General features: G+C 41.2%; 1 protein-coding gene across 3 annotated transcripts in view; it reads right to left on the bottom strand.

Moving 5' to 3' along the window:
- The window catches only part of LZTS3 (leucine zipper tumor suppressor family member 3), a 1582991-nt gene that overhangs the window by 186431 nt on the left and 1372114 nt on the right, over nt 1–24446 (bottom strand). For all 3 annotated transcript variants that reach the window (XM_044064093.1, XM_044064094.1, XM_044064095.1), the window contains one exon: nt 6181–6681. In XM_044064093.1, coding sequence (XP_043920028.1) covers nt 6181–6642 — 462 coding nt within the window. In that variant the 5' untranslated portion in view covers nt 6643–6681. The remainder of the gene's footprint in view (nt 1–6180; nt 6682–24446) is intronic.

The following is a 24446-nucleotide window of genomic DNA, read 5'->3' as shown; positions in this document are numbered from 1 at the left end:
CTCACCTTGCATTATTGCTAACTGGTGCATTGTTGAAATAATTTGTTTGGGGTTGTGCTATTGCCTTTTAAACTAGATTGTCACCTAGAATAAAATCTGTCAATCTTGCCACCTTGGTGTGTTGGGCCTATAGGGGTGTCACCAGAGTGAGGTAGGAAGGAACCCATATCTACTTCAGTTATACCTGCGGGTGCACTACATTTGGGGGCTCATCTGGGATTGCCTGTACTGCCTTGGACTCCACCCTATTCCCCTGTATGTGTGGAAAGCAATTCCAGCAGAAACATGAACCCAGAAGCTGCAGCTTCACTGCCCATAAATACTATAGGGCCTGAAGTTTTGAATGCTTTGGGAAGTACTGTAGGAAAAATGCTTGGGGTTTGGCTACCACAAATTGCATTTTTTTTCTGGCAAACAACCCACACCTCAGGGAGAGGAAGATTTTGAATCCTGGATGGATCAGGCTTCACAAGCCCTAGAGGAGTGGGATATCCCAGAATCTCAGAAGAAGCAGAGGATAGCTGAAAGTCTAAAGCGATTAGCTGTGGATACCATACGCAACCTAAGGATGAGTAAGCAAGCTTACACAGCCAATGACTAATTAGGAGTACTGCAGGATGTGTTTGGAAGGACTGAGAGGGCTGCTGACCTACTGTATCAGTTTGAACATACATACCAAGAAGTTGGTGAGAAACTATCTGATTACATTACGCGATTAGATAAAATGCTCCACCAGATCATCCTAAAGAAGGGGGTGGATCTGAATGTAGCTGACCAAGTACGGATCAGACAAATTTTACAGGGAGCTCAAGCTATAGACCCCATTGTGTGGAAAATGAGGATGAAAAATAGGGAAGAGACTCTAACTTATTCTCAGTTGGTTAAAGAGGTGAGGGATGAGGAAACCCTGTTGGAAGTCAAATCTTAGTGTTCAACAGCAACTAAAACAGTGAGTGAAGACCAGCAGGAGCCTATAACCATGCTCACTACTCAAACAGGAGTCGTGGCCCAGAGTGTCCACAATGTAGAGGTGTCACATTTGCAGATGCAGGTGTCTTCCCTGACCGACGCCATAGCTCAAGTCACCAAGACAGTTACAGAATTGCAGAAAGCCCTGATAACTTTAGCTGAAGGGAGGAATACATCAGCTAGAACCTCCACGAAAGGACTCAGGGAAGAACAGAATCAGCCCATGTTCAGAGTTTCTACTGGATTTTGTTTTTGCTGTGGGGATGCAGGGCATATAAAGTGACAGTGTCCTAATGCAGAGAACTTGAAAAAAGTGAATGAACTATTATTGACTAGTGCAATGCAGGGAAACTTCAAACGGCCTCAGTGAAAGAGACAGCTGAATGCCTAGTTACAAAGAGCTCCATAAAAACTAACATCAAGAGACAGCATCCTGGATCTCCTTTCCACACAAACCCTTGTAATAGGGGAGAGAAACTACCTACTATGTACACTTCTAGCTCATCTGAGGTGAACAACTGAATTGGAAAGCCATCTCAGCCAAAATCTCAGCATCTGAGACCACAAAGCATTACTAAGCAAGAATCTTAGCCATTAAAATGGCGAGGTCAACCGGTGGTACCTCCACCACATGCTGACTGCCATACAACTAAACAGCACCGGAAACAGAAATTACCCGATGGCCTACTGGGACCATCCCCTGTCATGTCAGTAAAAATAGAAGGAGTGCATAGTAAAGCACTGTTGGATACTGGTGCACAAATCACCATTCTGTACAGAGACCTCTACCACAAATACTTAAAGCATTTGCCACTTGGAAAGTTAGAAGATTTGGAGATCTGGGGGCCAAGTGACACGAAGTTCCCTTATGATGGTTATGTTTCACTCAAGTTAGAATTTTCCACTACAGTTGCTGGGTCAACAGAAGTTTTTGCTGGTGATATCTGGCAGAGCTAGGCTGCAGGTTTGCTCTCATTTATAAGATAACTCTTTAGCAACAGCTAGAATGTAATGATCAGAATCAGCGATGTGTTCAGGTTTGCACTGCTAGCTCTCATTCAGGACCTGAAACCACTTAATATTTAGCAAAATATTAATGAATTAATCTGAAACAAGAGCAGATAATGATACTGTCTTGCTCAGGGTATACCAGAGACCAGAGTCATTATAATGAACTCTGGAATGTTACTCGTGATGACAAAGATAATCTGGAATTAATAAAAAAACTGTCGTTCCCAACAGTGTAAATACCGCTCTGCTGACAGAAAACCCAATAAATAATCCAATAAATAACACTGAGAGGTAACCAAAGGCTTGAAAAATTACTACAATGGAAAGTCCACAAAAATTCGCACGTAGATAAAGTATAAAAATCCAAAACGTTGACTTTTATCTGTATAGAGTAAAATGGTAAGCGCTTTCAATAATGCTTCTTCAGACCGTTAACATTCAAATGCATTTCTTAATTCATTATATATACATCACGTGAATAACTTCTAATCGAGCTCTTTAAAGGACTATAAACCCAAAGAAGTATATGTTTCTTTACATTCATTGTTAATAATGAAATTAAGCAAATTCAGCATACATTCGCTACAGCATTAAACTACTTACTAAATAAAGTAGCTCATCATGAGATGTTATCTAAACATAGCGTAATTCCACTGATTCGTAAATGTGCTTACCTAATATAAATTAAATGCATTTAAGTATATAAATTGCAGTATACTGCTATACAAAACCATTATATTGCAACCATAATACTTGCATGGAAGCTGCACATCTTCTGATAAATGTAATACTTCCCAATAGCTGAATACATTAATCGTATATAAGAATAAAACAACTTAGGAACATTTAAAAAATTTCCGTAAAATTTTGAATAAAAAGTAAAACGAGGATTGTTCACACAAATGATTCAGCTACCCAATGGTGTATCATTGAACTTCAAAAGAGATGCGCTTTAAACCGCTAAAAACAATCCATCTATTAGAATACTAGACACAATGCATAACATAAACTGATCATACACATCCCATCTGATAATTTCCAATATTTGCTGCCGTTCCAAGTAAGCGACCATACACATCAACTCCACCGAGACTATACAACCAGATAGGACACACACAACAATTCCACATCACACACCGGGTCCAGCACTCCAACAGATAGGATGTATCTAATTCTATTAAAATACTAGACACAATACACAATACAGATCAATCACACATACCCCATCCGACCGTGCAATCCCAACAAAACCAACATACACAGTCACCAACCCAAAATAGCAGCAAGCACAAAAACTATTAAAAAATCAATCTATAAACTATACCATTATACGAAACGAGTACATAACATTACTTTTAAAGTCTAAATCTCATAGATACTGATGTTAACAAAAATGCATATCTCAAAGTAGAATCAGATGTCAAACTTGATCTCTGAAGTAAGCTACTAAATAACATAAATGTTGTGCCATTATTTTCAAAACATAATCTCATTAATACTAACGTCCAGAAACTTATGATTATAACAATGATGATATAAGATCAATGCGTACTTATGTGCAACCAATGGTGAATGAGAAAGCTGTCACATTCTCTTAAGGCGTCTCACTCTAAGGGCAGGTTTAATGGAAGCCCTTTCATTGAGACCCTTACCCTTGTCTGCCCTAAATGTCAAAATCCAATTAACCTCCCGTCTCTCAGTGGTATTCCGAATATTTCCTTCCCCTTATACCAGGCACTAATTGGTCCACAACCATAAACTTAAAACTATGATGTATGCCTACAGTATGAACGTGTTTAGCTAGGGCATTATGATTATGCCCTATGCGTATTGCATAAAGATGTTCCCTGATTCTTGTTCTAAGCAGTCTGTTAGTTTTCCCAATGTAAAATGATTGCCATGACTGGCATATAGCTAAATACACTATGTGTTCAGTATTACAAGTAGCTGTAACCTGAAAGTGATAAATATGTCCTGTGTTAGCGTGTATAAATCTATTACCTGTGTCTATATAAGCACAGAAATTACAATTTCCACAAGGACTAGTGCCGGTATGTGTGAATAATTCACATTTATTAATTGGATGGCATAAGAGGCTTTTAAGGTTGAATTTATTTTTATATAAAAAATTGGGTTTTTCTCCAACTATCTGTTTAAATTCATCATTACGTGTGAATATACGCCAATGTTTGTTAATGATATCTATAATATCTTTTCTATCATTAGTATAATACATGGGGATTCTTAAATGTTTGGCATCCCTTTCTCTACGTATAATAACATTACTTCCTTCTGGAAAATATGGTGCAGCTCTATCTTGCCTTAGCTCACTAATATTGCTTAGACCCATCTTGATTTCATTTTCATTATATCCTCGTTGCATAAGTCTATACCTAAAGTTATTAATCTCATCCTGAAAACAACACTCTGTAGCACTTAATCTAGAAATCCTCATACTTTGTCCTTTAATTATGTTATGAAATATGTGATGGGGATGCATACTTCTTCTATGTAGAAGAGCATTTCTATAGCAATTCTTCTTCTATGTGCGATTCTATTGACATTTTGTAGACAATGTCTTCCTGGTTTGGCAGGGCAGTTCTGAAAAGTTTACAAACTTACATAGATGAAATTAATAGCATGACTTCTTACTTGAGATTTACCTCGCATTATTCAGATACTAGGATAGAATATTTAGATGTTTATGTTGAACGGGTGATGACTGACCAAGTTAATACTGGGGTCTACAGAAAAAATTGCTATAGAAATGCTCTTCTACATAGAAGAAGTATGCACTTTATTTCATGGTTTTGAGATTCGATATTGTGGGCTTCGGTTTTGTGAATTGTCAGTATTTTGGTGTTTCATTGTTTTGGTCTCGATATTTTGCATTTCGATGTTATGGGATTCATTATATCAAAGTAGATCAATCTATATCTATCTATCTATCTATCTATCTATCTATCTATCTATCTATCTATCTATCTATCTATCTATCTGTCTGTCTGTCTGTCTATCTATCTATCTATCTATCTATATATATCTTCTTCTTCTTCTTTCAGCTTTTCCCGGTTAGGGGTCGCCACAGCAGAACTCCGGTCCGCTAATTATTGGCATTAGATTTTCTACGGGTGCCAAGGTGCCAGCTCGACGCCCAACCTTCAACAAAGGAACGCCCATTCTACGCATGTCTTTCGAATGACACTCGACCGTGGGGAGGACATGCAGACTCCACACAGAAGGCGCTCCAGCCAAGAATTGAATGGGAGAACCTCTTGCTGTGATGCGACAACACTGCTTTACTCAAACTGCATAGCCAAAGCTTGGAATTCCCTGCCATTAAATGTCAGAACTACTACTAACACTCCCAACTTTAAAAAAAAAAACTTCTCAAATCACACTTATCTGAATCCTGGAACTGCTCTTGCACAAAAGCTTGGTTAGGAAATAGATGTCTTAATACACACACACACACACACACACACACACACACACACACACACACACACACACACACACACACACACACAAATATGCACATAGGTGTCTACTTTGAAATCCCAATGTCCATAAAACCGATGTTCCTTTACACAAAATGAAAATAGCGAAAGATGAAAAATCTGAATGGCAAAATTTTCCCAGGGTAAGTAAACACTTGGCCAAAATGCACTTTTCTCCACTGTACTGCATTCCTGGAGTTGGTATATATAGTTAGGGTGTGTGGGGGACACAGCCCCCACCTAGGTGGGTTTTACTTATCTCGGTGTATGTTTCATTTACATTTGGGCAAGTGTTCACTTACCCTGTGAAAATTTCATCATTCAGGTATTTCATCTTCCTCTATTTTCATCTAACGTAAATGAACGTTGGTTATATGGGCATCGGGATTTCGAAGTAGGTCTATATATATATATATATATATATATATATATATATATATATATATATATATAAATGTAGGTCTATATATATATATATATATATGTGTGTGTGTGTGTGTGTGTGTGTGTGTGTGTGTGTATGTATGTATGCAAGGTCATTACTAAGTTCATAGGTTTACGCTGTCATATCTTTAAATTATCTTGCTTTTTGTCTAGTGTAATGTCTAAAAACAGTCATATTTTTTATATAGTTAACCAAGAGCTAACGAATGTATTAACCAGCAAACCAAACATTTTCCAGGCACTAGATGCCAATTACCTGATCCAGTTTGCCAGAGATGGGTAGTATTTTGGGTGCGTTATATGGTTCCTTATACTGTGGTGGTGGTGGAGGCATGTTCCTTTCATTGTTGACGTTAACATTGCTGCTGCTGTCTGTCTTGCTCTTTTCATTTTTGTGTATTTCACCATTTATGTGCAAAGAACCAGAGACTTTTTCAGACTTGTAACTCTTCTCTTCTCCAGAGTAGCGGGTAGGAAACTCTCTGTTGGCAAATCCATTTCGGAGTGCCTCTGCTTGCTTGCTGCTATTGGACTGAGTCCTGGTGCCCACACTTTTCATGGCAAATTCCTGGTTGTTAGCCACTCCACTGCCAACACTTCCCATGGTGCTTTGTGTGTACGAGGCAGGATCAGAGGATCTGGTAGTCAATGAGAGGAATGATTCCTGGCTCTGGTAGGTAGGGTCACTCAGTGTCGAAAGGGTCTCTAACTTTGCCATGGTATCTCAGGAGTGAAATGGACATATCAGTCAGTGTCACTGAAAGACAAAACATAAATAAATACACTGAGCTGCTTTCTTCATGATTAGGCATCAAGATTGTTTAATTTCCAAAATATAGCAGTGGTCCAGGGTTGTACTTTTCATTGTATTTCATTGATTTTTAGCATTTCACTATAAAAGAAAACATTATTTTGAATAAAACGTCATGTATAGAAAGGAGATAATATTCATGGAATTACAGATTTTATTTATCTGTGACTTCATTTAAGCATGCACATAAATTGTTTCCCTCCATGTGGTATTGCATTCAATCATACAGCTTTATTTCTGTTTTGATAGTGGTGTTGAGCTTAGCATTGGAATTGCTGGAGAGTAACATCTAAATATAGTTTCTAGCTAAATATAAGCTATTGAAAATTGTACAGTGTCTTCATCATTTGTGGTTAGATGTTCCCAGAACTGGATTACTGCATTACCTAGACCTCCCTGTAAAACAAAATCATCAGTAAAATGTCTGTTTCATGTTTGAAATTCATATTTCCTTTCTAACATAGATTCATAGGTAGGTACTAGGCTATCTGCCCGAGGGCATTTATAAGCCTAGCCAGAGTGTGTCAGCTTTCGCCACCCCATTGATTAATTAATTGAGCCTCTGTCAAAAAGAGCCAATGAAGTGATCCCAGAGGTGTATTTTCTGTTACCCATCCACTCGTCAAGGTTTCTCTTGAAGAGTGTTAGTGAGGGGCTCTGCCTAATGTAGTAAGGAATTTTGTTCTAAAGCATGGGGAGTCTCTGTGACAGGAATCTATCCCTCCAGCATGCTCTATTTATTGTTGTGGTGAGGTTTAGCTCACTAGAGCGAGTGGCTCGCAGTGACTTGGATTTCTTTAGGGGGAGCATGTCCATCAATTCTGAGTTGGACATGTCTTTGTAAGTCAGGCAGAGATCACCTCCGAGTAAACGATATGCGACTGAGTACAGCTGGAGTTTTTCCAGTCAGGCTGCATAGGACATATGTTTGAGGCTAGTAATCCTCTTGGTGAGGTACTTTTGTGGTCTTTCCAGCTGTTGGAAGTGTCTTGTGAGGTAATTCCCAAATGGGGCATTGTACTCTATGATGGGTCTGATGAGTGATGAGTAGAGGGGCACTATAACCTCTATTTCTAGATGCAAACCCTTTTGTAATTAGATGGGCTACATAGAAAGATTTCCTAACTACTTTGGCAATATGATTGTCAAAGGAGAGATTACTAGCTACCTGGGTCCCCAGATCTCTTATTACCTCTTCCGTATTAAGGGGGCTGCCACCTATGTGGTAATTCATGGGTGTTTGTTTTTCCCAAATGGGATGACTATGCATTTTTTGGCATTTAGCTTGAGACCATGACTTTGACACCAGGTGTCCGTCTTAGTAATGCCCTTTTGGAGAATGTCCGTGTCAGCCGGTGAGTCAGTTATGGCTCCCAGTTTGCAGTCATCAGTGAACTTGGTTAGCCATAGTCCTCCTGTGTTTGCCTGTACTTTTGAGAAGTATTTGCTGAACAGTAGGGTTCCCAGAACTGAGCCTTGTGGGAAACCACTTGTGATTGGTTTAGAGTCGGACCTGGAGCCTGCTGTTCTTACTGTGCGAGTTCTGTCTGTAAGCCAGTTGGCAACCCATCTCGTGACGTAGGGGTTTATGTTCAGGCTGATGAGTTTTTCTATAATTCCTGAGTGGGGAATGGTGTCAAAAGCCTTGGTGAGGTCAAGGTAGGCTGTGTGAACTACCTTCCCCTCATCTATGGTTTTCGTGACTGTCTCGAAGAAGTCAATCAGGTTTAGTAGGCATGATCTGCCCTTAACAAAGCCGAACTGGGTCGGGTCAAGTGTTTGGAGGTTCCCAATGTCTTTGTTAATGAGTTCCATGGTGATGCGCTCCATAGCCTTGCAGACTAGGCTAGTCAGGCTTATGGGGCGACAGTTACCAGGGTCAGTTGTGACCCTCCTTTGTGGAGCAGAATAACCGTTGATGTGTGCCATTCTATGGGCATGTAGCCTGTGGAGTCTGAGGTTGAACAGTGTGTTTAGGTGGGGGTTAGTTCATTCTGTAGTTCATGCAAGACGCAGCCTGGGACACCATCTGGCCACATTGATGCTGTGCTTTTGAAAGGGCTGTTTTCACCTGTGCATCTGTGATTTCCGGGACACTACACTTTTCCGGTATTGTTGTGGGCCCTTTTGGGAGTGAGAGGGGGGTGAAGTTTGCACTGAATCTATCTGCCAAGATGTTGACAATATCAGTAGGTTCAGTATATTTTGTGCTATTTTGCACTAGCTCAGAGCATATCTGTGAGTTGCCACTTAGATTCTTGACATAGCTAAAGAAGGCTTTGTGGTTATCTTTCGAATCCTTGGCTATTTTTCTTTCGAAGTTAGCCTTGGAGGATTTTATGAGGGACCTTAGTTTTTTACTGATACTGATCAGGGATATCTTTCCTTCTTGGGATTTGCTTTTCTTTTCTGAACTAGTTTCCTCCTTCTATTGTATAGCCTGTTTATGGCAGGGGTCCACCAGACTGGTTTCCTTTTCTTAGGGGAGTGAGTCTTGGTTTTGCTAGGGATGGCACGATCCATGCATCCTTGTAGGTGCTCATAGAGTGCATTTGTAAAGGTTCCTGCATCTTGGACACTGTTATCCTTTAGCGTGGGGGTTGTGAAACTTACCAACTCTGTCTTAAGTAAGGTGAAGTTTGCTATAGAAAAGTTTTTCACTGTGGTTTCCTTGGCTGGAGGTGGTGGTCTGGTATGAACATCCAGAGTGATTAGTTTATGGTCTGATCTAACCAGTGATGGGTTGACCTCCGGTGTGGAACACCTGTCGTCCATGTTGGAGATGACCAGGTCCAATATGTTTTCACCTCTGGTAGGGGAGTTTACCAGCTGATCCAGTGCATTTGAGTTGATAACTTCCAGGAAGCGCTGGACCTGGGAGTTTGTACTTGAGTAGTTTTCCCAGTTAATGGTAGTGTAATTGAAATTTCCCAGTATCAGGGTGTTCGGTAGGACCTTCATGTTTTCCAGTGAATCCAGAAAGGCGGAGTGGTGGTCCTGGGTCATGGAGGGTGATCTGTAGCAGGCCACAATTTGCCTTGCAGATTTGCCTGATGTTAGTTGCACATGGATGATCTCGGAGGTATCATGCTGTGCCACTAACCTGGAGGTGTAGGTGTCCTTGATGAATATGGATACACCCCCTCCTTTTGTGTTTCGGTCCATGTTCTGTGGCCGAAATGTGTGGTATGAGTTGTAGCCCAGTAGTGCTGGGGTGCTCTGTGGAGCCTTGAACCAGGTTTCAGTTACTGCACAGATGTCAACGTTCACCATACTGAGGAGTGATTCGAGCGTGTGCATTTTGAGATTTAAACTCCTGGTGTTGAGTAACATAACCCTCATTTTTTTATTTGTGCTATTTACGGAGGTGGGTTTGACTTTTGAGCCTTGCCTAAAAAAGGCACTATGGAGCAGCAAAAGCCTTGGCCAGTATCCGAAAGCCTCGGGGTGAGAGGTGCAAGCCGTCTCTTGCGAAGCAATGAGGCTTGTCGAGCATGTTGTCCCAGGCTGACAGACACTGGATCCTCTTTGAATGACACCAGAAGCTTAGCCAATTGTTGAAATTGATCATTTTTTTCTTTATACTGTGGTATCATCCTTGGTGAGGGCAGGATCATATCCGCCTGGGCTGCATGATCAGAGAGCTCTTCCATGTCTCTTTTCATGTAGTCCAGGGAGGTACACCTCAGGTCATTCACACCAACATGAACAATGACAGAGTCATATTTGTACTTGTTCTGGAGTGACCTGAGTGCTTGTGCTATGTGGCAGATTCTGGCTCCAGACAGGCAGCTAACAGTAACCTTCTCCTTGTCCAGCCTTGTGAGTGGGATATCAGTGTGCCTAAGTATAGAGTTGCCTATTACTAGTGTGTTAGGTATGTTATCTTGCCTTAAGGACTGTGATTGTGTGGCACACTGATTTTGTGTTTTATGTGTTGTCTGGTTTGTGATGGGAGGTGCAGGTTTTTTGGGTGTCTGCTTTGGAGGTCTGTGATGCTTTTGCAGGTTTTTATTTAGAGCCTCTGAGTATGACTTCATGTATTTATGTGCATTTTTTGCCTGTGCTGGTTTAGTATGTCTATGTGAGGCTGGAGGTGTGGTGCAAGTGTTAACCTTCTCCTCATGACTACCTGTTCCAGTCTTGGGTGGAGAGAGCTTAGCCTCCAGTTTAGCTATATAATTGCATCTCTCGCATATGTTAATGTTTTGTGGTAGGAGGAGAGGGTTGTCTGTGTACATGAGGTAGTTGTAACATCGCCTCAGGATACCCAGGTTCACCAGCTGGACTGGAGAGTATACCTGAAATTGCCCTTTGGTCAAGTCTGAATAGTAGGGTGAGCTGCTTAGTCATTTGGTTGGTGAGGGGTGAATAATGAACCTTGCCCTTCAGGGCAATCAAGTGTCAGGATATATTAGTGCTTGCTATTAGGTCTGAGCAAGTGCTGGACTGTAGGGTGCTTAAGTGCTTAGGTTAAGAGGTTAGACTACTTTCAAGGGAAAAACTGAAGAGGAGACTTGGTGGAGCCGGGATAAATTTAGCCCTAACTAACCAGCGCTGCCCGGACGTGCAAAACCGTGAAAACGCGATTCTTACAGCAGAGAAATGAGAGAGATAGAAATTACCCCAAAATGGCCTATAAACTACTAACTTCTGGGCTGGAACCACTCCTCCAGGGACAGATGGCTGCTCAAAGCTCCCTCTCTCACAGGTGCACAGAGAAACCTCCCTCTATCCAAGTAAGGTATGGGCAACTCAGAAAATTGTAACACAGCCGTGAATTCAGCACTAGCCTGAAAGCTGGACTATACTAGCTTAGAAAGGTGGGAAACAAGGAATTTTTTTTTTTGAAAAGATAAGGCAAAAACAGTAAAAAATACACTTAAAACAGCTTTAAATGACTACAAACAGTAAAAAATGCACTTAAAACAGCTTTAGATGACTACAAGCAATCAGAAAAGGCTTTTAAACAAATTACCCAATTAACCAGTAAAAAAATCTCAAAAGCTGAGCCCTGTTCCTGTAGTCTTCAATCAGACAAGTTCTAACTGCACACTCCTGCTACTGAGGTGTAGGGGAACCTTCTCCAAAAAAGAAGGCCTGGATTAGTGCTCAAGTTTTACAAACAAAGCTAGATTCAGCAGGCCAACAAGGCGCACCAATTTCAGTAAGAAACAGTTCAAATATGCAGGCCCTATAAGCCTTTAACCAGAAATTCCCAGCTCAGAAGGGCAGAGTCCAACCTCTCCTCCCACAAGAGTGTAGACCACGAACCTTCTTAATGTAAAATAACTGGCCTGAAGCCCAAGTGCTTAAACCAGAACTAATACACTTTCAGAATAACAGACACTGAGCCTTCAATCAGCAGTTCCCAACTTAGAAGGATGTAAGCTACCTGTCCTGCCACAACAGTGCAGACCACAAGCCTTCTTAATGTAAAACAACTCATCTGAAGCCCAAGTGTTTAAACCAAAAGGCTTAGAATGATAGCTACACTTTAATCAGGTTACTACCAAGCAGTAATAAATACAATTGAATACTTTTAAGAAGGCCTGGATTAGTGCTCAAGTTATGCAAACAAAGCTAGACTCAACAGGCCTGGATCTAGTCTATGATACAGCAAACAAGGCACACCAATTTCAGTAAGAAACAGTTCAAATATGCAGGCACTATAAGCCTTTAACCAGAAATTCCCAGTTCAGAAGGGCAGAGTTCAGCCTCTCCTCCCACAAGAGTGTAGACCACGAACCTTCTTAATGTAAAATAACTGGACTGAAGCCCAAGTGCTTAAACCAGAACTAATACACTTTTAAAATAAGAGACACTGAGCCTTCAGTCAGCAGTTCCCAACTTAGAAGGATGTAATCTACCTGTCCTGCCACAACAGTGCAGACCACAAACCTTCTTAATGCAAAACAACTGGTCTGGAGCCCAAGTGCTTAAACCAAAAGGCTTAGAATGATAGTTACACCAAGCAGTAATAAATACAACTGAGTACTTTTAAGATGATGCAAAAGCAAAACAAAGCAGGAAGAAGCACAAATACAGTAAAAGCAGATGAAAAAAGTGCATTTTTTTTGAGTGAGCAAATAAGATGGGCCCAGGAGGAGTATCCAAATGCAAATTTACAAGAGGGACGGGCAGTTTCAAAGCCACCAACTAACTAAAAAAAACAGAGCCACAACTTCCAGCTAGATAGTATTCAATGCAACACAAATAAATCAATTAAAATGCTGTATTATTTGAAAAAAGTGCAGATAAAGATTTACTTAAAATCACTTATACGTCCAGTTGATTGCATGTAGGTCTTAGCTGGCCAAAGCTCAGAGTTTAAGGCATTTATAGCATTTATCTTCTATAGCTCCATTCTGCAAGCACAACAGAACAATCTATCATATTTGTTGTTTTTGACTGGGTATAATATAAAGGGCACAACACACACTCACAATGATTCTTCTTACTTTAATACCAATGAACATTTAATAAAATCAGCATGGCACACTACATTAAACTGCTTGTATACCAGATAAAATTGCATTCTTAGAGTATAAGTACTTCATTCCTCTGTAAAAAGTATACAGGCACCTTTTTTCATATACAGAATTAGTGATCCTCAAATACTATGTAAAGTGTTTATTGAAGCTTTATATTTTTAAAATTTGGCAGTTCACCATCAGTGTTTAATTTGTTTCCAAACATTTGACATACTTATAAATATTCTTGTATCTCACATAAATTATATGAAATATTCATAGAGAAGAAAAATAATTTGGTAACTCTTTTGTAAAATTAACTTGCCATGTTTATATAAGTACAAAGTGAGCATGTGTAAAAAAAGAGCTTTTTTTAAATTAACTTTATCTGAAATATTCTAAAATTAATCTACAATATCTCTAACAGGAAAATGAATATGTCTAGTTCACAGATAACATACTTAAAAGACTTTGTGTAAATATTTATATCTGTTTTATTACCTCTGTATCTTCACATTCAAATGCCCAGTCTTGGTTACATGGGATAGCTGTTGAGTGAACCTGAACATAAAATGAATACTCCTACAAAAGTAGCTAAGGATTGGTACAACAACCCTAGTTTTACTGACAGGATGCAGCTTGGAAATGGATGACATGATGGTAAGGAGGAGACTGGATATTCTGTGCATCCAGGAGATAAGGACAACGCAGTGAAGTCACCTGACTTGTGCTTCAGAATCCTTTAACCAGGGGAGGATACAATAGAAATCATGTTGGAATTATGATGAAAGAGTCTTCTGAAATTAGTGAAGGATGTAATCAGATTCATGGCAATAGTACTCCAGTGTAAAGATGGTGTGGTCTTTATGATCTCAGCCTATGCTCTACTGACATGCTAATATGGTGAAGAAAACATGGCATTCAGACAGCAGTTGCAGGACCTTCTCAATGTAATAGGTCAAAATGAGTTTGTCTCGATAATGCTTGCCCTGAATGGTCATATTGGGACAGACAGACCACAATATGAAGACTACCTGTGTTCACATCTTTGGGGAAACAAGAATAATGAAGATAGGGCCTGTTATGACGTCTGTCTGGCATAAGGTTTAATGGTGTCCAATGCATGGTTCACCACATCAGAAAGTCAAAAGACCTAGTATGAGTCTGCAACTCAGGCAGACTTATGTAAGTAAAGGGCATTGAGGTTGAATAAGTTATCCCTAGTGAAATTGTTGGTCTCCAGCATAAACTACTATTGGTCACAATCAGCTGCAAACAGTAGTCAGAGAGGAGTTTAAGATCAGCAGTGACTAGGCTGAAGACCTGGAAGTTACTGAAGTGAAATCTCAGGAGTTCAAAGAAATGCTCACAACTCTAGCCCTTCAGGAAGAAGAGGATACATGTGGAGCAGAAGAAGAATGGCATGTGTGAAGATGATAGACCAGATCGGTAGTCGTCAGAAGGAGAAATAAGGTACACAAGGAAAGTGTGGAATACAGAAGCTCAAGAAGTTATCAAAAGAAAGAAGCAGTATAGGAAGAAGTGATAAAAAAGATGGAGCAGGCTGAGAAGGAATACTAATTGGCTAAGAAAAGAGGCTAAGAGAGCAGTCACAATAGCAAACAGCAAGGTGGTATAGAAAACCTCTTTGAGATTGCAAGGCAATGACAGAAAGACAAAAGAAGATAGTCAGCTGATATCATTCATAATGGATGCCAACAACAACTTTCTCACCAGTCCAGGGGACATCAATGATAGATCATAGGAGGTTACTAGGCTAACAGCCCTAGGGCCTTTACAAGCCTAGCCGAGTTCAACCCTAGTTCCCAAGCGTATCTGTTTTGAGCAGACACTAAAATCAGCACCTATTGCCCCATGTTCAGAAGGGACACAGGTGTAACTCCCTAGGTGAATTTCTGGTTTCCCATCCAGTCATCCAAATTATGTTTAAATAGGGTCAATGAGGAGCTTTGTTTAACATGGATTGGAAGCTTTTTCCAAAGGTGATGTAACCTCTGTGAAACAAAGCTCTCCCTCCAGCAAGTTCTGTTGATGACACATACCAGGTTAAGGCCCTTTGAGCGAGTGACCTGTGTGCCAGTTGACTTGTGAATGTGCAGCATTTCCATTAAAGCAGGGTCAAGGATCACTCTATATGCAAGGCACAGGTCACCTGTGAGCAGTGTTTACAACACAGAGTAAAGTGACATTGATTTCAGTCTGTCCACATTTGACAGATGCTGAAGGTCCTGAATTTTTTTAGTAAGGAATCTTTCTGATCTCTCCAATTGCTGCAGGTGCCTGGAAAGGTACATACCAAAGGGAGTGCTGTATTCTATTATTTGCCTGATGAGGGAGGAGTACAGGTGGGTTATGAACTCCTTTTTTCTGGAGGCAATGCCCTTACTTATGAGATGATCAGTATAAAATGCCCTTATTACCACTGTGGGGACATGGTGATCAAAGGTAAGGTTGCTGTCGACCTGTGTGCCCAAATCTCTCATCACAGCATGAATGCTTAGGGTATTGCTATTGATATGGTAGCTAGCAGGAGTAGCGCTCTTGCTGAAGGGGATGATAATGCATTTTTTTCATTGAGTTTAAGACCATGACTTTGGCACCAATCACTTAGTTTGTGTAAGTCCGTCTTGCAGGAAGTTGACAGTTGACATCTTTAGGGGACTCAATGACCGCTCCTAGTTTGCGGTCATCAGCAAACTTTGTTAGCCATAGACCTTTAGCTTTTGCCTGTACTTTGGAGTAGTGCATTCCAAACAATATGGATCCCAGAACCGATCCCTGTGGAACACCACTGGTTATGGGTCAGCTGGAGGAGGTGGAGTCCCTTATTTTGACCGTATGAGTTCTATCAGTGAGACAGTTTGCAATTCACCTGATAGTATATAGGTTGATACCCAGCTGGGTGAGTGGGGGACTGTGTCAAACGCCTTGGCTAAGTCTAGGTAGGTCTTATGCACAGATTTGCCTTCATCTAGGGCTTTGGTGACTGTCTCAAAGAAGTCCACCAAGTTTAACAGGCATAAACTCCCCTTGACAAAGCCAAACTGGGTAAGGTCAAGTGTTTGGAGATTTCCTATATCTTTGTTGAAAAGGTCCATGATGATTCACTCAATGGCCTTACAGATAAGGCTGGTCAGGCTAATGGGTCTATAGCTCCCAGGGTCAGTGGATGCACCCCCTTCACGCAACAGGATGACGGTAGCTATTTTCCATTCGACTAGGACAAAGCCATTGCTTAGGCTGTGACTGAAAAGAGTAACTAGTGGTGTTTCAAATTTCTCTATTAACCCATATAGAACACAGCCTAGGATATTATCTTGTCCCACAGAGGCTGCATTTTTGGCCCAGACGAGGGTGTTTAACACCTGCTCCTTAGAGATACTAGGAAATGGACAGGTGGTAGGGATGCTTTAGGGTATATGTGGCAGTGACAGGGGAGTGAAGTTTTCACTGAACCTATCAGCCAGCATGTTTGCTATATCTAGGGGTTCTGTATATGTAATACCATTAACTACAAGTTCTGCGCAAAACTGAGCCTTTTCTTTGAGGTTATGGATGTAACTAAAATGCCTTATGGTTGTCCTTAGAGAGGCTAATATGGATTTGTGGTTAGCTTTGGAAGACTTCTCAAAGAAGTCTTATTTGCTTGTTTAAGTTGAGGAGGGAGTGTTTCCAGTTTTGGGATCATTCCTTCCTACTCTTAGACAGCAATTTCTTTTTCTTATTATAGGGCCTGTTGAAGGCAGATGTCCACCAGGCAGGTTTGTTCTTCCCTGAAGATCTTGCTTTGGTCCTATCAGGTACGACAAAGTCAATGCAATTGTAGAGATGGTTGTATAAAGCATTAGTGTATATCCTGGCTTAGGTGTCTATTCCATCAGTGGGGGGAGAGGCTATCAAGCTATTTATGCTGTCTCGTAAGAGGTTGTAATTAGCCTTGGAGAATTTTTTTAGTCTAGTTGTTGTGGGGGGGGGGGGTCTGGTGTTATAGTTATTCTAGCAAGACTGATTTGTGGTCAGATCTCACCAGGGAGGACCACACAATGGAGGTGGTACAACACCCCCCCATGTTGGTGAACACCACATCCAGGGTTTTTGAGCCCCTTGTGGGGGGTGGCAACCAGCTGGTCCATGGCATTGGAATTTACAAAGTCCAAGAACCTTTGGGCATGTGAGTTAAAACACATACAATTTACCCAGTCAGTGGATGGGTAAATTAAGTCACCCAAAACCAGGGTGTTCGTTTGTATCTTGACTGACTCAAGTAGATCCACGTAGCCTGAGTCGATGTCTTGATTCATGGAGGGGGTCCTATAGTTGGCAGGGATTTGAACAGAGGTCTTAGCGGGCATACATGATTAAAGTGGGTGACTCCACATCAACCAGCAGACCTGTTAGCAGTGGGGTGCCACAGGGGTCAGTGCTGGACCCCCTATTGTTTGGTATATACTTCTAAGAAGTTCAGGTCAAAACTAAAGGAAGATGATTGCAGACTAGGTGCAATCATTGAATCTCCAAATGATCTCACACAGACCAATGGACTACTGTATTAGTCATGATCTCAAAATGAATGCAAAGAAATGCATCATCATTCCCTTCAACACAAACAATGCCCTGTCACACTATCAAATAAATAACAATACCATAAGTACCCATGAAGTGGTAAGGGACCTGGGATCACAGATTGACAGCGACCGTAGCTTCAATCACCATGTGTCTACCATTGTAAGGAAAGCCTTCTGCATAGCTCACGTGATTAGTAAAGGCATCGTCTTGGGAGCAAAAGAAGTTATAACCACCTATGTTTGGCACTTATCTGGCCCATAATTGAGTATAACACCCCATTCAGTATGTCATGTACTAAGCACGTACAGCAATTAGAGAGATCTCACAGGTTTCTAACAAAGAACCTCAAGGACCTCCAGCATGTGCCTTACATGGACCGACTAAAATCCCTATCACCTATACTCTGCATCATATAGACTTCTTAGGGGATACTTAAGCCTGCCCTGCAGAGCAACCCAAGACCCAAACCTAATGAACTACTGCATATCCATAAATCAAATGGGTCTAGGGGTTCCTTTTCCAGGGACTTAAATATGGCCTGTGACTTAAATAGGACATGCCGGAGGGACAGATTTATCTCACAGTGACTGCCACATCTTTGGAACAGGCTACTAATTCATGTGAAACAGAGCACCTCTATGACACTGTTCAAGAGGAACCTGGATGAGTGGATGGTACACTGTAAATTCTTATAAGGGATAGCACCCACAACCCTCCTAGACATGGGCAGTCATCACTAAATGTAATTTTGGGTATTGACTAGTACCTCTATGGTATTACCTTGGGTTGTAATGGCTAGGCTTAAAATGACCGCCAGGTCAGTAGTCTAGTAATCTCCTGTGATCCTTACCAATAGTCAATTGCACCTGAAGTAATTCAAGGGACTCATGCTGTTTAACCAATCTAGAGGTATATTTATCTTTAATGAATATTGTTACATCACCTCCTTTAGTTTTCATGCCTTCAGTTTGTGGTCTGAATGTGTGGAAGGAAATGTAACCCAGTATGGCTGGGGTGCTCTCCACAGCATTAAACCAGGTCTCTGTGACTGCACAAATGTCAGCATCTTCCAAGATAAGGACTGCTTCCAGTGAGTGCAGTTTCAGGTTTAGACTTCTATCATTTAGCAGAATAACCTTGAGGTTGTTTTTAGAGGGTATTTTTAAGTCAAAAATTTTGTTCTTGTGACATTGCCTAAAAAAAGACACTATGAGGTGGCAAGAGCCTTAGAGAGTAACTGAAAGCTCAGGGGTGACAGATGAAGACCATCTCTGGCAAAGCATGGAGGTCTATTGACCAAGTCCATCCACGCTGATAGATACTTGATCCCCTTAGAATGACACCAGAAACAAAGCCAATTGTTGAAGTCAATCAATTTTTGTGCATATTGTGGCATCATCCTAGGCGAAGGTAAAATGCTGCTGAAGGCTAGGGACATACCTGCCCGAGACACATAATCAGAGAGCTCAGTCATGTCTCTCTTCATATAGTCCAGTGAGGTACATCTCAAGTCATTCATACAAAAATGGGCTATGATGGAGTCATAACAGTACCTGTTGTTGAGAGACTTGAGTGCGTGTGTGATTTGGCAGATTCTGGCACCCGACAGACAGCTGACCGTGACCTTTTCCTTATCTATCCTGGTGAGAGGGAAATCTGTGTGTCTCACAGTGTATCTGTGTGTCTCACAATGGATGAAAGCAGCACTTTAAAAACCTTCACAAAAGCTGTACTGGTGCATGTATAGCCTATAATGAAAGATAAATGAGAACCTACACTAAAAAAAGTTCAAAGTACACAAAGGAGAATTAAATCAGGGGAAAGTGGTAGGTTCTGATGACATCAGAGCTAATATATTCACGATGCTGGATTTGTTAGGGAAGAAATGTTTCCCAAGGGCATTCATCACAGTATGAAGAGACAGATATACACAAAACTCCAGGCTGATAATTCTAGCCATTTTATCATCTCTCCACCTCCTTTCTCTTCTAATATTAACTCTGTCTTCCTTTATCAGCTTACTTTCCCCCTCTTACTCTTTCCTCCCTCCTCCTCTACCACACTCCTAGCTCTATCTACCTTGTCCACTTTATTATTTTCTTTCCCTTATTCCACCATTCCACCGCTCTTCATATGTGGTCATTCTTCTACATCCCATCCTTTTACTTCCTAAACTACAAGCTGTACTTCCTTCTTATCTTGCTTATGACTACCACAAATAAATTATGCCATAACTAGCATAGACACTAAATGATATGAAAAATATTCTGTAATTATCCTATATAGGTAATCATTTTGTTATATTTGTGCTACTGCTATACTACTGAATTTAGTTAGTTATTGTTAGCCCATGTCTATAAATACACTAATCATTTTATTTTGTATTTATTGTTCTATACACTAATCATTTTATTTTGTATTTATTGTTCTATCTTACATTTTTGTATTGTAGAGTTTTTCTCTCTGGGCCTCCACTGAAAATGGGTTCCTTATGGCCCAGTTGGACTTTCCCACCAAACAAATGTCAAATAAATAAATAAATAAAATAAATAAACAGAAAACAGTTATAAATAACATTGTAGCCATAGGTACGACATTTAACTGACTTTAGTTTCGGGGTCTGCTCCATTCTTTATTTATGGCATTCTGTAAATTTCTTGTTCGCAGAGGAGTACTGTGAATTGAGTGTGTCTGCATTGAAGTTCCTTGCTAAGGGATGCATCCAGGATGGCTAGTGTCTGTAGACTGGATAGCTAATGTACTGCCATTGGTAAGGGATGGGCTTAGGCATATTGTGTGGCTGTTCTTATACAAGGTCATGGGTTGATTACCAACTTTAATTGGAAGGGGTCAGAGAGCTGGTAGGGATGAAGGGATTGAATTGGGGGAACTTTGGGGACTGATGGGGCTCCCGCAAGAGGTGCTTTACTGGTTAAGCACTGTAACTTTTTGCTGGTTACACTTTGCCGTTCAAGCCTTTGTTGAGTAAAATAGCCCATTAAGGAACTGCTAACATTTTTCACTTTTACCACACGAATAGGTATTTTTGTTTAAGATGTTAAATGGGTAAGTGAGAGCACAGGGTTGTCTGTGTAGTATTTGTTACTGAAAGGCCCACAAGATTGTTTTTGTGGGAGGGGCAGTGCATTACTTTAAGTAGGGGATGCTTGACCCGCACAGTGCATTTTGGGAATTCTGGATGGAAGTCACGAGGCCATTCAGGTATTCCTGTCCCTGCAGTTACTGTGGTTTGGATCATAAAGCTGTTTGCTGCATTATGTGCTATATCTGGTGGTGAAGGTTTGCTGGGGATAAGGTGGTTGTGGGTTCTGGAGAATAGGGAATGCAGGGCATGGTAGAGATGGTGCAGTTGAGCAAGGTGGACCCTTGGCAGTGTCTTCTGTTATGAAGTTTTGGTGTGAATGCACAGAACTTACATTTGTCTTTACTTTTGCAGATTAGCTGTGATGAATTTTGGCTGCTGGAACTGTGCACTATGAGGTTACAGATGGGGAATGCAGAATGGGCATCAGTGTGAGGCCCAGAGGAGGCACTCAGAAGTGATGGATGCAGCTGTGATGGAATTGTTTTGATCACTGGGTCATGAGGTTTCAGGTGAGAAGTGCAGCAGGGGTACTGGTCAATGACCTAGAAGAAGCGAACCCAGAGAGTGATGCAGGCAGTTACAGTGGAGGCTCCCTGGTCACAAAAGTGGTGAGTGATGAGGTCACAGATGGGGGAGTGCACAGTGTGCAACACTCAGTGGCTTAAGGATGTGGATTTGAATGATTGCAATGGGGTTGCAGATGACAGAAGTGCAGAGCGGCAGCAGTTAGTGGATCAATCAATGGCCAGAGTGAAGGAGGTTGGTTGCAGTGGAAGTCACAGTCAGCACAGTGGTGTATATTGAGACTGAGAGGGCAGTGCACAGAGAGTACTTGTCAGCGGCAGGAATGAGGTAAAATTGCAAGGTAATAGATTTTGCTGGGGGGTGCTTTGGTGGCTAGAGAGGAGGGCGATGCGGTCATTGGTAATCCTATTTGTTTTGGTCATTAAGGCAAGTTAGAGCACTGTGTTCAAGTAGCATGGGAGCTGATTATTGCGTTGGAGTGTGGGGTAAGTTAGGAAGAGGTAAGTGGGGGGCCAGGGTAACACTGTTGGGGATGGATTATGGGGTGTGGGGAGTCCACAGGAGGAGTAGAGTCACTACATTCATAGGAGCACAGGAACTTATTAGGCTAAAGCTCTATGGTTCTTGCAAGCCAGCTGAGTTCAACCCTTGCTTTCAGGTGGGTGGAATCTTGGGGTGATTATAATTACTCATCCAGTTGTGTAAACCATATTGGGGGAAGGCCAATTATGTGTTGTTCTTTTACAGGATGCCAGAGTTTGTTCCTAATGTGTAGTATCTTTGGGGTGGCAAATTTGTCCCTTGAGTAGGTAGTGTGATTGCCATTTGGTAATGAATGAATTGGGGGTGTTTAAGGTTGGGCACGTAGAGTACTTCATTGCTGGGCATAGGGGAGTTTTCAGGAACTACGTCAAGGAGTTCTGGTTTTCTGGCACTTAGTGTCAGGTCATTAAAGTTTGGAGTTAGACTATTCCCCACCATAATCGGGTTATTGCACATCCAGAGCTGTGTAATTTGGTGGGCTAATGTGATATGCTATAGTTGACAGGGTCCTGAGTTCGAGACTTGCTAAGGGTTTTTCTTTGACTGCGTGCAGATTTGTGTTCAAGGGGTTATAGTTCTGTGGCTCTTGTTATGTCTATAGGTTATCATTCTGAAAAGGTCGAGCCATGGTTAGTAGCTTGAAGGAAGCGGACTAAAAGGGAATGTGTTCTCTTGGAGCGGATGTTCTAGTGGTACAGTGGGGTCATGGTTAATCCTACTTTATTTAGTTTCATTATGGCATATTTCAGTGCTGTTACATCAAGGCGTGGGGTTGATGGTGGGGTTCTAATGTTCTTTACAGATGATGGTTACCCTGAATGATGTTTGGCTTAACCCTTCCCTTTATGGTTGAACAATTTTGGGTAGAAGGGAGGTGAAGCAGCCTGGTCAGGCTGGTTGCCGAAGAAGAGGGACAGGCTTGCCTTCTTCTGTTCCCACTCTGGGGTCAAGGATTTGGGATAAAGGAAAATTAGCAGCTAGAAGATGTTTGCTGAATAGATAAGCAAGCTGAGGTAAGGATGCTGCTTATTTGGTGGAAGGTAATTCAATGAATGGTGTACGAAGTGAGATGGGAAGCTGCTTCATAAGTAAAGTAAGTGAGTACAGGTATGGCTGCTGCTTACTGGGTAAATAGGTTATGAATTGAGTCTTGGATGCTGCTTCATAAGTAAAGTAAGCGAGCAAAGGTATGGCTGCTGCTTACTGGGACTGGGTGAGTAGGTACGCTACCCTGGTTAACATTACAAGGATGTTTATGCTGTGTTTAGAACCAACTATATTGTGTCTAGTTGTAATTAATAATTTTGGTGATCAAAGCTATGTTATGGAAGTTTTAATAAAGGTCATAAATTGTCATTCGGTGTGATGTGTTTATTGAAGGGGACCAGGACAGATGAGGTTTGGTAACAAACCTAGTTGTCCTGGGACATCTTCAAGAGGGGTTAGGGTGATATATTAGTGGGAGTTAGTTGGGTTGGGGAGGTGATAGGGGTAAATAGAGGGTGGGATGATTGGGAGGAAATGAGATAAGGGTGGGGAGGGGCTTAAGGGGTTTATACAAGTGTAGCTGGGTAAGCAATCACATTTTGGCATGAACTTGCTACCCACCCATCCTCCCTTTTTTGTTGGTGGATTGGTGGGGATTGGGGTTATTTTATCAGTTAGGGTAGGCGGAGAAGAGGGACAGGCTTGCCCTCTTCTGTTCTCCCTCTGGTGTCTGGGTTCATTTCAAGGATATGGGGAAAGGAAAATGAGCAGCTGGAGGACGTTTGCTAAACAGATAAGCAAGCTGAGGTAAGGATGTTGCTTATTTGGTGGAAGGTAATTCAATGAATGGTGAATGAAGTGAGATGGGACGCTGCTTCATAAGTAAAGTAAGTGAGTCCAGGTATGGATGCTGCTTACTGGGTAAATGGGATATGAAATGATTCTTGGATGCTGATTCATAAGTAAAGTAAGCAAGCAAAGGTATGGACGCTGCTTACTGGGACAGGGTGAGTAGGTACGCTGCCCTGATTAACATTACAAGGATGCTTATGCTGTGTTTAGAACCAACTATATTGTGTGCAGTTGTAATTAATAATTTTGGTGATCAAAGCTATGTTATGGAAGTTTTAATAAAGGTCGTCAAATGTCATTCGGTGTGATGTGTTTATTGGAGGGGACTGGGATAAATCGCTGGGATGATCTAATGATGAAAATCACTAAATAATGATGTGCTTTTGAGTATCAGACTTCATATCCTTCAGAAAATGCATGCTAACACAAATCCTGTTATTCTAGCAACTTTCTAAGTTTATAAGAGCAATATTCAAAATGTGTCCCCCTACTTTTGCACCTTTGTCCCCCCATTATGTTAGGCTTTATCCACATTTCTTGCCATATGAGGTTGAGAGGTATGGCCCTAACCTCAAAGTTGTTTTTCTCTATTCTCTATTAAACAGTTTCTGACAAGCATGTTTGAACAAATGAATGCA

This window comes from Protopterus annectens, chromosome 2.part2 (genome assembly GCF_019279795.1).
Source record: "Protopterus annectens isolate FY-2018-M chromosome 2.part2, PAN1.0, whole genome shotgun sequence".
NCBI classification, from domain to species: Eukaryota; Metazoa; Chordata; order Ceratodontiformes; family Protopteridae; genus Protopterus; species Protopterus annectens.
This window is presented reverse-complemented; position numbering and strand designations above follow the sequence as displayed.